The following is a 14,717-nucleotide window of genomic DNA, read 5'->3' as shown; positions in this document are numbered from 1 at the left end:
AACAGCATGGTCATTTACAGTGAGAGTGTGTGAGAGGAGCAACGTGGGCATTTACAGCAAGAGAGAGAGAGAAACAGTGGAGTCAATTAAAGTGCGGGACTGTGAGAGGAACAATGTGGGCATTTAAAGCGAGAGACTGAGAGGAATGGGGCCATTTATAGTGAGAGTGAAAGAAACAGCGTGGTCATTAACAGTGAGTGAGAGAGAGAGAAACACTGTGGTTATTTACAGCGAGAGAGTGAGAGAGAAACAGTGCAGTCATTTACAGTGAGAGAGTGTGAGAGAAACAGCGTGGTCATTTACAGTGACAGAGTGAGAGAGAAACGGCTGCACCATTTACAGTGAGAGAGTGTGAGAGAAACAGCGTGGTCATTTACAGTGAGAGAGTGAGAGAGAAACAGTGTGGTTATTTACAGCGAGAGAGTGAGAGGGAAACAGCGTGGTCATTTACAGTGAGAGAGTGTGAGGGAAACAGCGTGGCCATTTACAGTGAGAGAGTAAGAGAGAAACAGTGTGGTTATTTACAGCGAGTGAGTGTGAGAGAAACTACGTGGTCATTAAGAGTGAGAGAGTGAGGGAGAAAAACAGCCGGGCCATTTACAGGAGAGTGTGAGAGAAACAGCATGGTTATTAATAGTGAGAGAGTGTGAGAGAATCAGCGTGGTCATTTTCAACGAGACAGTGAGAGAGAAACAGTGTGCTTATTTACAGCGAGAGAGTGAGAGAGAAACAGCATGGTCATTTACAGTGAGAGAGTGTGAGAGAAACAGCGTGGTCATTTACAGTGAGAGAGTGTGAGAGAAACAGCGTAGTCATTTACAGTGAGAGAGTGTAAGAGAAACAGCGTGGTCATGTACAGTGAGAGAGTGTGAGAGAAACAGCGTAGTCATTTACAGTGAGAGAGTGTGAGAGAAAAGGCATGATCATTTACAGCGAGAGAGTGACAAACAACGTGGTCATTTACAGCGAGAGAGTGTGAGAGAAACAGCGTTATCATTTACAGTGAGAGAGTGAGAGTGAAAGAGCATGGTCATTTACAGCGAGAGAGTGTGAGAGAAACAGCATGATCACTTACACGGAGAGTGTGTGAGATAAACAACAGGATCATTGACAGAGAGTGTAAGAGAAAGAACGTGGTCATTTACAGTGAGCGTGTGAAAGGAGTGGGGCCTTTAACAGTGAGAGAGTGAAGAGTGTGAGACCATTAAAGAGCGCAAGGGGGAAAAGAGCACTGAGAGCTGCTGATTGCTGAATAGGATTGGTGAATAATTCTGGTCTTTAAAGTTAAAGTAAGGTCTTTAGTTTCTGTTTAGATCTCTAGTCTTTTTTTCTCTTTTTCTTAAAGATAGCTTGTTAAATATAGGATCGATACTGTTGTGTATAAAAATAATTATAATGAAGTATAAAGCATGGGGATACTAGAGAAATTAATTAATCAGTTGAATAAATTATGATAGTGATGGCAGGATGGGTGATGTTTTGCTGCTGCAGCATGTAGGTTCTGCTGCTCATCAAGGTGATCCGGAACGGACACTTGTACCAAGTGTTTGCAGCTCGAGGAACTTCGGATCTGAGTTAAGGAGTTGGTGTCTGAGCTGCAGACATTGCGTCGCATCAGGGAGGGGGAAAGCCACCTGGACACTTTGCTCCAGGAGGCGGTCACACCCCTCAGATTAGGTAATTCAAATTTGGTCTGTGATCAGGGACAGGAGGTTGTGACTGCAGGTGAAGCAGGTATGGAGGTCCAGGGGGTAATGTTTGAGGAGCCTCGGCCCCTGCAACTGTCCAACAGTTACGAGGTCCTTGCAAGGGAGGATGAGCGAACTGACCACAGCACCGTGGTACAGGGAGACATTCAAGTGAGGGGAGGAAATGGGAGTGTAGTATGGTAGGGGACAGTGTAATTAGGGGGATAGATTCTATTCTCTGCAGCCATGAGCATGAGTTACGAAGGCTGTGTTGCCTGCCTGCTAAGGACATCTTCTCAGGGCTAGAGAGGAACTTGGAGTGCAAGGGGAGGGATCCAGTTGTGGTCATCCACATTGGTACCAACAACATTGATAGGACTAGAAAGGAGATTCTGCTGAGAGAATTTGAACACTTAGGAGCTAAATTAAAAAGCAGAACCTCCAAGGTAATAATCTCAGGATTATTACCTGAGCCACTGGCAAACTGGCATTGGGTAAATAAAGTCAAGCAGTTAAATGCACAGCTCAAAGATTGGTGTGGGATGAATGGGTTTCAGTTCATGGGGCACTGACACCATTACTGGGGTAGAAGGGAGCTGTTCTGGTGGGATGGGCTTCACTTGAACCATGCTGGGACCAGTGTCCCAGCGAATCAAATAACTAGGGCTGTAGAGAGGGCTTTAAACTAAATAGAGGTGGGGAACATTCTGGAGAGGGGATATGTAGGCTTACAAAGCAAAAGGATATGGCAGCTTTGCAGGGCAGCTGCTTAAGTAATGATACCCAGAGTGTGACAGGAAGGGACAGAATGTACAAACATAAAAAAAACAGCAAATGGGGTCAAAGGGGGAAAAAATGGTAAAAAGACAAAATTAATGGCTCTTTACTTAAATGCAAATAGTGCATTGGAACAAGATAAATGAATTAACAGCACAAATAGAGGTTAATGGGCATGATCTTATAGCCGTTACGGAGACGTGGTTACAAGGAGATCAAAGCTGGGAACTAAATATTCAGGGGCATATGACTTTTCAAAAGGACAGGCAGGGAGGAAAGGGTGGTGGGGTAGCTTTGTTAGTACGAGATCGAATAAGTATGATAGCAAGAAATGATCTTGGATCGGAAGATGTAGAATCCATATGGGTGGAAGTAAGAAATAACAAGGGGAAGAAAACACTGGTGGGAGTAGTCAATATGCCCCATAACAGTAGCTATACTGTAGGACAGAGAATAAATCAGAAGGTAATGAAGGCATGTAAAAAAGGAAGTACATTAATCATGGGTGACTTTAATCTTCAGTCTGGGAAAAATCAAACTGGCAGAGTTAGAGATGAGCAAGAATTCATAGAGTGTATTCAGGACAGTTTCCTAGAACAATATGTTGTGGATCCAACCAAGGATCAGGCTATTTAGGATCTGGTAACGTGTAATGAGGCAGGTTTAATAAATGACCTCAGAGTAAAGGATCCCCTAGGAAACAGTGACCATAATATGGTAGAATTTAGCTTTCAGTTTGACAGTGAGAAACCTGGGTCGGAAACAACTGTGCTAAACTTAAATAAGGGTAATTACAAAGGAATAAGAGCAGAGTTGGCTGGACTGAACTAGGAAAGGAGTTTAGCAGAAAAGGCAGTTGATGAACAATGACAGACATTTAAGAAAATAGTTCATGACTCTCAACAAAGATATATCCCAGTGAGGAAGAATGATTCACGGAAGGGGATAAACCAACCATGGTTAACCAAGGAAGTTAAGGACAGTATCAAATAGGAAGAAAAAACATACAATGTGGCAAAGATTAATGGTAAGCCAGGGGATTGGGAACATTTTAAAAACCAACAAAAGATGACCAAAAAAAAGGAGGAAGAAAATAAACTTTGAGGGTAAACTAGCAAGTAATATAAAACGGACAATAGGAGCTTCTTTAAATATGTAAGAAAGAAGAGAGAGGCCAAAGTGAACGTAGGCCCCTTAGAGAAGGAGGCTGGGGAAATAATAATGGAAAACCAGGAAATGGCAGAGGAGTTGAATAAATACTTTGCTTCAGTCTTCACAGTAGAAGATACTAATAGCATTCCAAAAACACTAAATCAAGGGGCAAAAGTGGGGGAGGAAACAAATGTAATAACTATCACCAGAGAAAAAGTACCAGGGAAACTAATGGGGCTAAAGGTCGATAAGTCCCCTGGACCTGATGGGTTGCATCCGAGGATATTAAAGGAAGTATAGCTACAGAGTTAGTGGATGTGCTGGTAGTAATCTTCCAAGAATCCTTAGATTCTTGAAAAGTCCCAAAGGATTGGAGAATGGCCAATGTAACACCCTTATTCAAAAAGGGAGGAAGACAAACAAAAAACAGGTAAGTGTAGGCCAGTTACCTTAACATCTGTCATTGGGAAAATGTTGGAGTCTATTATAAAGGATGTAATAGCAGAGCATTTAGAAATACATAATATAATGAAGTAGAATCAGCATGGCTTCATGAAGGGGAAATCATGCCTAACAAATTTATTAGAATTCTTTGAGGAGGTAACAAGCAGGATAGATAAAGAGGAGCCAGTAGACATAATATATTTGGATTTCCAAAAGGCGTTCGATAAGGTACAGCACGTAAGGCTGCTTAATAAGATAAGAGCCCATCGTTTTGGGGGTAGTACACTAGCATGGATAGAGGACTGGCTAACTAATAGAAGACAGAGATTGGGATAAGGGGGGCATTTTCTGGATGCAACCTGTAACTAGTGCCACGGGGATCAATGCTGGAGACACAATTATTTACAATATATTAATGACTTAGATGAGGGAAGTCAATGTGCTTTGCCAAGTTTGTGGATAACACAAAAATAGGTGGGAAGGCAAGTGGTGAGGATGACACAAGGAGTCTACGGAGGGATATAGACAGGTTAAGTGAGTGGGCAAAAACCTTGGCAGATGGAATATAATATGGGAAATGTGAGGTTATGCACTTTGGCAGGAAGAATAGAGGAGTTGAATATTATTTAAATGAAAGACTGCAGAAGGTTGCAGCACAGAGGGATTTGGGAGTCCTTGTGCATTAATCTTGAAAAGCCAGCATACAAGTTCAGCAGGTAATAGGGAAGGCAAATGGAACGTTGGTCTTTTTTTCAAAGGGAATGGAGCATAAAAATAGGGAAGGCTTGTTAAAACTATACAAGGCACTAGTTAGACCACACGAGAATACTATGAACAATTTTCTTATCCCCTTATCTAAGTAAAGATATACTGGCATTGGAGGCATTTCACTAGTTGGAGGCATTTCACTAGGTTGATCCTGGGTATGGAGGGATTTTCTTATGAGGAGAGGTTGAGTAGGTTGGGCATGTAGTCATTGGAGTTTAGAAGAGTGAGAGACGACCTTATTGAAACATATAAGATTCTTATGGGGATTGACAGGGTAGATGCAGTGAGGTTGTTTCCCCTTGTGGGAGAGCCTAGGACCACAGGGCATAATCTCAGTAAGGGGGCACCCATTTAAAACAGAGATGAGGAGGAATTTCAGAGATGAGGGTAGTGAATCTGTGGAATTCTTTACTGCAGGGGCTGTAGAGGCTGGGTCGTGAAGTATATTCAAGACTGAGATAGACAGATTTTTAATCAGTAAGGGAATCAAGGGTTATGGAGAAAAGGCAGGAAAGTGGAATTGAGGATTTTTTAAAAAATTCATTCACGGGATGTGGGCTTTGCTGGCTGGGCCAGCATTTATTATCCATCCCTAGTTTCCCTTGAGAAGGTGATGGTGAGCTGACTTCTTGAACTGCTGCAGTCCATGTGATGTAGGTACACCCACAGTGCTGTTAGGGAGGGAGTTCCAGGATTTTGACCCAGCAACAGTGATGATCTCATTGAATGGCGGAGCAGACTTTATGGGGCCGAATGGCCTACTTCTGCTCATATGTCTTCTGGCTTTATGGTCTTACGACTGATAGATTACTTGAACTGGGGTTTACTCAACGTTAGTGGGCTAAAACATTAATTTATGTACATTGACAAAAGAACGGTCTGTGTTAATTTACAACCTGAATCTGGCTTATCCTTCATCAAGTTCCTCTGATCAATACAGTCACATTACTCAATGACCTCATCACCTGTAACCATATTAAGGTTCATAAAGTGACACAGCACAATATGGCAACGAAAAATTAACATCCTTAAACTGTAAGATTCTGCAGCACAGACAACTGAGAGTCAGCACCAAATATCAGCAGACAACTCATTCAAAAAGAGACCATTCAAGTATTGTGAAGGTTGCAACTGGAGATTCTATTTACCACAAATTCCTGACACACTGACAGATACAGGAAGAGCAAGAGCTACTTAATCTAAAAGTCAAGTTGTAAAGGTGAGTCTATATAAAGCCTCAGTAGTAAGACCACAGTTGGAGCATCATGTGCAGTATTCGGCTCCACATGACAGGAAAGGTTTGAAGCTTTGGAGAGGATGCAACGCAGACCTACCAAGAATGTTGCCTGGTTTGAGGACATATGAATACAAAAAAGGCTTGTGAAATTGGGGTTCTTTTCATTCAGAGGAGATTATGATTAACATTTCCTTCGTTACAACAATAATAGAGTTTTTGACCGATCATTGCGATCAATCTCTATCAAATAATCCATGACAGACCATAGCAGAATAGAGTGAGGAAATTGAGTGGTGAAGAGCTTTGGGAACCAGAATTGCAAATTCACCACTTCCTTCAAAATATGTTAAAAGTCCTGAACATCATGCCTCAAGTTATTCAGTTTATTCCAGAATATTACAACCTGAAAGAAATCTATCCAACACATTTCCCCCACCCCTTCCCCCGCAAGACTGTTTTACGATTTCTCTTAGTATCAGTTTGCTTTTTATCCTTCTCTTTGAAAATGTGGTGATATTGACCTCTCAGAAAGGTGTCCGTTCGCCCACAACCATTGTACTTATTAACACTTTGTGAAATGATAGAAGACAGCACTGAGTGCATTTGAGTGCTTCAGTTGGAGTTTGCTGAATGAGGGAGTTTTAAGAGTTAATTTAATTTAAGCGTTAATTTCTATCTACAGTCTAGTCTTTCTTTAATTAAGCAATTAATTAAAAGTTGCTTGTTGGATTGGGAGAAGGTGAGTTTTAGTCCAGCTTTAAAACAGGGCTCATTCAGGCTCTGCTTGCAGCTAGTTAATTAGTTAACTGGCTTAAACAGGTTTTCAGAAGCTAGATTTAGTGAGCATAAAAGCAGGCCACCTATAGTGCTGCCTTGTCTGCCTTGGGCTGCATTTGAGTGCTTCAGTTGGACACTAAAGTGTCCAGAAGTGTCCATGGGTATTAAAGGAGGTGGCCATGGAAATAGTGGATGCATTGGTTGCCATCTTCCTAAATTCTGTAGATTCTGGAACAGTCCCGGCAGATTGGAAGGTGGCAAATGTAACCCCACTATTTAAAAAAGGAGGGAGGGAGAAAACAGGAAATTACAGACCGGTTAGCCTAACATCAGTAGTAGGGAAAATGCTATAGTCTATTATAAAGGATGTGATAACAGGACACTCAGAAAATATCAATGGGATTAGACAAAGTCAACATGGATTTATGAAACGGAAATCATGTTTGACAAACCTACTGGAGTTTTTTGAGGGTGTAACTAGCAGAATAGATAAGGGAGAACCAATGGATGTGGTGTATTTGGATTTTCAGAAAGCTTTTGATAAAGTCCCACATTAGAGGTTAGTGTGCAAGATGAAAGCACATGGGACTAGGGGTAATATATTGGCATGGATTGAGAATTGGTTAGTAGATAGGAAACAGAGTATGAATAAATGGGTCTTTTTCAGAATGGCAGGTGGTGACTAGTGGGGTATTGCAGGGATCAGTGCTTGGGCCCCAGCTATTCACAATATATATCAATGATTTGGATGAAGGAACCAAATATAATATTTCCAAGTTTGCTAACAACATGAAACTTGGTGGAAATGTGAGTGATGAGGAGGATAATAAGAGGCTTCAAAGCGATTTAGACAGGTTGAGTGAGTGAGCAAGTGCATGGCAGATGCAGTATAACATGGATAAGTGTGAAGTTATCCACTTTGGTAGGAAAAACAGAATGGCAGAGTATTATTTAATAGGTTGGGAAATGTTGATGTACAAAGGACCTGGGTGTCCTTGTACACCAATCACTGAAAGCAAGTATGCAGGTGCAGCAAGCAGTTAAAAAGGCAAATGATATGTTGGCCTTCATTGTGAGAGGACTTGAGTACAGGAGCAGCTGCAGCTGTACAGGGCCCTTGGTGAGACCACACCTGGAGTATATTGTGTGGAGTTTTGGTCTCCTTATCTTGCCATAGAGGGGAGTGCAGCGAGGGTTCACCAGACTGATTCCTGGGATGGCAGGATTGTCGTATGAGGAGAGATTGGGTCGAGTAGGCCTGTATTCACTGGAGTTTAGAAGAATGAGAGAGGATCTCATTGAAATGTGACAGGGATGGACAGGGATGCAGGGACGATATTTCCTCTGGCTGGGGGTCACAGTCTCAGGATACGGGGTAGACCAGTTTGGACTGAGATGAGGAGAAACATCTTTACTCAGAGGGTGGTGAACCTGTGGAATTCTCGGCCACAGAGGCTGTGGAGGCCAAGTCATTGAATATATTTAAGAAGGAAAAAGATAGATTTCTAGACTCTAAAGGCGTCAAGGGGTACAGGGAGAGAGCGGGAGTATGACATTGAGATAGAGGATCAGCCTTGATCATATTGAATGGTTGAGCAGACTCGAAGGGCCGAATGACTGACTCCTGCTCTAATTTTCTGTGGGCAGAATTTTCTGCCTGTTGGGCAGGTGGAGTGGGTGTGGGTGGGCATGGACCCGATTACTGCCATTTTACGCGGGCGGGCCAATTAAGGCCCGCCCAGCATGAATCGCGGCTCCTGAGGACAGTGGGAGTGGGCGGCCGGCGGTGGGACTGCTATGACTGCTGGGTCCAATGGCGACCCGGCGGCCTGTTTAAAAAAGCTGCTGCAGCCTTTCCAAGGCTGTGAATCATGGCCAGTGGAAGGACTCCCCAGAGCGCTGCTGCTGAGCAGGCCAGGCAGGATGGTAGGGTAGGGGGGCACTGTGCCCCTCGTTTTTCTGATAATTGCCTTGCTGCTGTCCTCGAGAAGGTGGCAGCACGGCGAGAGGTCCTTGTACCACAGAATGGGAGGAGGGGGCCCTCCCACATGACCAAACGTGCCTGGCAGGAGGTTGCGGAGGTGTTGAGCTCCCGCGATGTGGTGTGATGCACCTGGATCCAGTACCGCAAGCGCTTCAACAATCTCTCGTGCTCGGGAAGGGTGAGTACCATGTTGGCATTACCCAGCAGGTAGGCTTTCCCCACTGGGGCCCCCCCTCACCAAGTCTGAATGTAGTGACTGCATTGAATCATTGACGGCATGTGTCTTTTGCTGGGTGGGCCAGCAGATATTGACCATGCCTAGGTCATCCTGAGAGGGTGGTGAAGAGATGGGTTCTGCCCCCACAGCAAATGGTACACTGAGACCCACATTACTGTTTTGAGGGCAACCTGGAGGAGCTGCACCTAGGCGCAGTGCTGGAACTCTAGGACATGTCAAAGTCAGGGTGATGACATGCTGGGAGGGAAGCTTCAAGGTGATGTGGCACCGATCGATCTGCTGTCCTCTGCGCTCCACATGTTTGTGCCTCCTTGCTATGGAAGGTTAGACCGTGTGGTGCCACATGTGATGTAGGCAGCATTTGGCCAAAGGCCTGGCATCTTTGTGAGAGTGGCTGGCAGCAGCAGGGTGAGGAGGCTCTGGAGCCCTGCAATGTCCCACTCTGGTTGGGGTGGGCCATCCGCGAAGAGAGTCCAGGTACAAGTTGCACTAATCAATGCTCTTCTCTCCTTTTCAGGAGAAGAATGCACATAATGCCGCTGAGTGGGTGAGGACTGGTGGAGGGCCGGTCCAGGTGGTGATGCTTACCTGGTTAGAGCAGGAGGCCCTAGGTCTGAAGAGATGCCATGTGCCCAGGTCCACCGGTGTCGGTGAGGCTGGGGTGCCATGGGCAGGTATGTTAGCCCAGCACTGAGGTCACCATTGTTCTCCCAGCAGCCATGGCAGTGCTGAATGTTCATTGATTGAAGTTTGCAACATGGCTTGGCCATTGCTTATCAAAGGATGAACGCATAATGATCCGGGGGACAGGGATGCACATTGACATTGTCTTCACGTTAACTCATCAAATGTCCTTGTTCTTCCTTTCAGCATCAGTGGAGCAGGGCTGGGAGGAGCAGCAGCAGAGGCCCCCTCTAACACCTGAGGGCCCTGAAGTCTCGGACTCACCAGCGTCACACCATCTCTGCCAGGCAGGCACCAGTGCAGATACTAGCACCTCGGTGGGAATTAGAACATCGCCTAGTGTCCCGGGGCACAGTGGTGAGGGCACTTCACAGTCACTGGAGGAGCTGGCAGAGACAGAGTGTGCCCATGGTGCCAGCAGTCGGAGGACTGCAGGGGACCAGGCACATGCTCAGTCGGTGCCTGATGAGGTGCCTCTGGAGTCGTCTGTGATGCAGCAAATGCAGGAAATGCGGCAGGGTGTGCCGGAGCATCTGGGGGAGATACATGAGGCTATGCTTGGCTTGGTGTCCTTGGTGGAGGAGTCTACGCGGACCATCGCCGATGCAATGAGCCTAATGGCTGAACACCATGTCTCCTCCATGGAGAGTGGTGACACTCATGGAGAGGCTCCTCCAGGAGACCAATCAAGGCTTCCTGGGGATGCACTTGGACCAGCAAACCCTCACATAGGCATTGACCTCAGCTGGTCAGTGCCAGCGTGGGAGATGGTCTGGGCACAAAGTTTCCCAGCTCGGTGCCCATCCATCCTCGTGTTGGCACAGCAGCTGCCTATCGTATCTGTGGGCTCCTCTCAGAGCGCTCTGGATGAGGGCGGCTCCTCCTCCCCTCTGCCAGTGACCGTTGCATCCGGTGAGGCTGTGACGATTGGTGAGATGCCAGCTGTGGAACTGGCAGATCCTTCCCAGGCGGGGCCAGCACAGGCTCGACTGGCCAGAGGACAGCTGCCAAGGTCATCGAGGCCAACAGGACATCAGAGTCAGCAGGCTGTCTCAGATGCCACTTCCAGTGATGGGGCAGCACCAAGATGTAGCACCCGAAAGCGTAAACATGAGGCATCTTAGGCACACCACGGGTTTATCACTGGTGCTTTTGTGTTGGCCCACAATGAGGTCTTTATAAGTTGGTGTGATGTTTAACACTTTTGCCATTTTGTTTTCTTAAGTTCCTTTTGTTATACCATTAAATTTAGATATGTCACCATGGCTGAGGGTGCCTCTTTTCTCCTGCAGCTGGATGGGTACCAATAATGTTATGAGTGATTTGTGTGATATTCAGCTTTATTGACAAGGCCCTTAGTTAATGTTCCTATCCAGGCAGATTTAGCACTCAGGTATCGAGTATGGAGCCTGTGACCCAGGCTTGTTCTGGAGGTCCATATGTGGTGTGCTAGCTGAAGGCAAGAGGATTTGAGTTCAGAAGCAAGGATGTCTTACTGCAGTTATACAGGGCCTTGGTGAGACCACACCTGGAGTATTGCGTGCAGTTTTGGTCTCCCTACCTAAGAAAGGATATACATGCCGTAGAGGGAATGCGGTGAAGGTTCACTAGGCTGATACTGGGGATGGCAGGACTGTCCTATGAGGAGAGATTGATTCGACTGGGTCTGTATTCCCTAGAGTTTAGAAGAATGAGAGAGGATCTGATTGAAATATATAAAATCCTAACAGAGCTAGACAGCCTAGATGCAGGGAGGATGTTCACCCTGGTTGGGGAGTCTAGAACCAGGGGCCACAGTCTCAAGATATGGAGCACGCCATTTAGGACTGAGATAAGGAAAAATTCCTTCACTCAGAGAGTGGTCAACCTATGGAATTCTCTACCACAGAAGGCTGTGGAGGCTGGGTCACTGAGTATATTCAAGAAATAAATTGATAAATTTTTGGATATTAGAGACATCAAGGGGTATGGAGAGAAAGCAGGAATATGGCACTGCGATGGAGGATCAGCCATGATCATATTGAATGGCGGAGCAGACTAGAAGGGTCAAATGGCCTATTCCTGCCCCTAGTTTCTATGTTTCTATGTTTCAACAGTGCAGCAAGGCCTGGACAAATTCAGGTTTGGGCTGTACCAAGAAAGTACCGAGGCTCAGAGGTACTTTGGTGTACATGCCCACCTTCCCTTAAGGTAGCAGGTCAGGTAGATAAGGTGGTTAAGAAGGCAAATGGGATACTTGCCTTTATTAGCTGAGGCATAGAATATAAGAGCAGGGAGGTTATGCTGGAACTGTATAAAACGCTGGTTAGGCCACAGCTAGAGTATTGTGTGCAGTTCTGGAATCTGCATTATAGGAAGGATGTGATTGCACCAGAGAGAGTGCAGAGGGGATTTACCAGGATGTTGCCTGGACTGGAGAGTTTTAGTTATCAGGAGAGATTGGAGACTGGGGTTCTTTTTCTTGGAGCAGAGGAGGTTGAGAGGGGACATGATTGAGGTGTATAAAATTATGAGGGGCATAGATAGGGTAGACAGGAAGGAACATTTCCCCTTGGTGGAGGGATCAATAACCAGGGGGCATAGATTTAAGGTAAGGGGCAGGAGGTTTAGAGGGGATGTGAGGAAGAATTTTTTCACCCAGAGGGTGGTGGGAATCTGGAACTCTCTGCCTGAAAGGTTGGTAGAGGCAGAAACCCTCATAACATTTAAGAAGTATTTGGATGTGCACTTGCGATGCCATGGCATACAAGGCTATGAGCCTAGTGCTGGAAAATGGGATTAGAATAGTTAGGTACTTGTTTGAGCGGCGCAGACTTGATGGGCCAAAGGGCCTTTTTCTGTGTTGTAGATCTCTATGATTCTATGACAAGTGACAAGTAACATTCGTGCCACACAAGTGCCAGGCAATGACCATCTCCAACAAGAGAGAATCGAACCATGGGAAAAAGTTGTGAGAATATCAGATTATCAGTGACATCACAGAACAATGAGAGAGAAAACCAGGTAGCCAGGATATGGTTTTGGTGGAAGGATTTTTGCTGGAACAAGATCCTGTCAAAAACTTTGGAACTGTCGAAGACAAGGACAGATTATTCATCAAAATGTTAATGAACAAAGGTCCAACAAGAGGGAATCTAACCATCGCCCCTTGACATTCAATGGCATTACCATCACTGAATCCCCCACCATCAGCATCCTGAGGGTTACCATTGACCAGAAACTGAACTGGGCTAGCCATATGAATACTGTAGCAACATGAGCAGGTCAGAGGCTAGGAATCGTGTGATGAGTAACTCACCTTCTGACTCCCCAAACCCTATCCACCATCTACAAGGCACACGTCAGGAATGCGGTGGAATACTCTCCCATTGCCTGGATGAGTGCAGCTCCTACAACAGTCAAGAAGCTTGACACCATCCAGGACAAAGCAGCCCACTTGATAGGCACCCTATCCACAAACATTCACTCCCTCCAACAGCAACGCACAGTGGCAGCAGTGTCTACCATTTACAAGATTCACTGCAGGAACTCATCAAGGCTCCTTCAACGGCACCTTCCAAACCCATGACTTCCTACATCCAGAAGGACAAGGGCAGCAGGCACATGGGAACACCACCACCTGTAAGTTCCCCTCCAAGCCACTCACCATCCTGACTTGGAAATATATCACTGTTCCTTCACTGTCGCTGGGTCAAAATCCTGAAACTCCCTACCTAACAGCACTGTGGGTGTACCTACACCACATGACTGCGGCGGTTCAAGAAGGCAGCTCTCCACCACCTTCTCAAGGGTAATTAAGGATGGACAATAAATACTGGCCCAGCTAGTGACGCCCACATCCCATGAAAGAAAAAAAATGCCCTTCACCCCACCCAGGGAACATCCGAAACTCAGAAATTTGGTTCCTAGCCCATTACTTGTGATATCCCCAGTAACTCTGGTCAGTTTCCCAGTGCTGTGATATTCCCAGTTCTCTCGGAGTCAGATTCCTAATTTCTCCCTGTGATATTCCAAGTCCCTATGATATTCCCAGTGTCCCAGCCCATTTCCTGATCTCTGTGATATTTCCAATCTCTCCTAGTCCCTGTGACATTCCCAGTCTCCCGGTCCATGTTAGATTCAAGTCCCTATGATATTAACAGTCTCCCAGTCCCTGTGATATTCTCAGTAATTGGGATATTCCCAGTCTCTCCAGGTCTCTGGGATATTCCAGGTCTTCCCAGTCCCTGGGATATTCCTGGTCTCTCCCAGTCCCTTTGATTTTCCCGGTCTCTGGGATATTCCCAGTCTCTGTTATTCCCGGTCTCAGGGATATTCCCAGTCTCCCGGTCTCTGAGATATTCACAGTCTCTGTTATTCCCAGTCTCCCGGTGTCTGGGATATTTCCACTCTCAGATATTCCCAGTCTCTCGGTCTCTGAGATATTCCCAGTCTCCCGGTCTCTATGATATTCCCGGTCTCCAGGTCCTTACCGTTCTGCCGGTTAAACGTTCTGTGGCCGCCTTCACCCGGCCGTAAGTGCCTTTACCCAGAGTCTCCCGCAGTTGGTACCGATGTTTCAGGTTGTGTTGATGCTGATGTCTCCGCACGGCCGGGGCCGGGGCTGGGAACGGAGCCTCCATGGTGAGGAGCCCGGAGCCCGGAGCTCCCCTTCCCTCAGCCCGGGGCTCGGCACCGCCCGAAGGGGCGGGAGCGGGGCGGAGACTCCGTCTCAGTCCCGCCGGGAGAGCGAGGGAGATAAATGAGAATGGGAGGAAGGGGGGTTGAGGAGAGATTGAGGTGGTACTGAGGAGGAGGGGAATGAGCAGGAGGGGGGAGTGAGGATGCGAGATGAAGAGGAGTGGAGAGGGGAGGGATAATGAGGAGGGATGGTGAAGAGAGTAAGGAATGTGGAGGGACAATGAGGAGTTGGGATTGAGGTGAGGAATGAGGAGAGGAAGTGAGGTGGATGGAGTGAAGAGGGGAACG

The 14,717-nt window shown here is 46.3% G+C and overlaps 1 protein-coding gene across 2 annotated transcripts in view; it reads right to left on the bottom strand.

Annotated features, from left to right (window-relative positions):
* LOC144687082 (NUAK family SNF1-like kinase 1) overlaps positions 1-14,429 on the bottom strand; it is a 149,064-nt gene extending 134,635 nt beyond the window's left edge. For both annotated transcript variants that reach the window (XM_078552844.1, XM_078552843.1), the window contains exon 1: positions 14,222-14,429. In XM_078552844.1, coding sequence (XP_078408970.1) covers positions 14,222-14,371 — 150 coding nt within the window. In that variant the 5' untranslated portion in view covers positions 14,372-14,429. The remainder of the gene's footprint in view (positions 1-14,221) is intronic.
* Between the last annotated feature and the right edge of the window lie 288 nt (positions 14,430-14,717).

This window comes from Cetorhinus maximus, chromosome 12, assembly GCF_964194155.1.
Source record: "Cetorhinus maximus chromosome 12, sCetMax3.hap1.1, whole genome shotgun sequence".
Lineage (NCBI taxonomy): Eukaryota > Metazoa > Chordata > Chondrichthyes > Lamniformes > Cetorhinidae > Cetorhinus > Cetorhinus maximus.
Note: the sequence above shows the minus strand (reverse complement) of the source record. Positions and strands in the feature narration are given on the sequence as shown.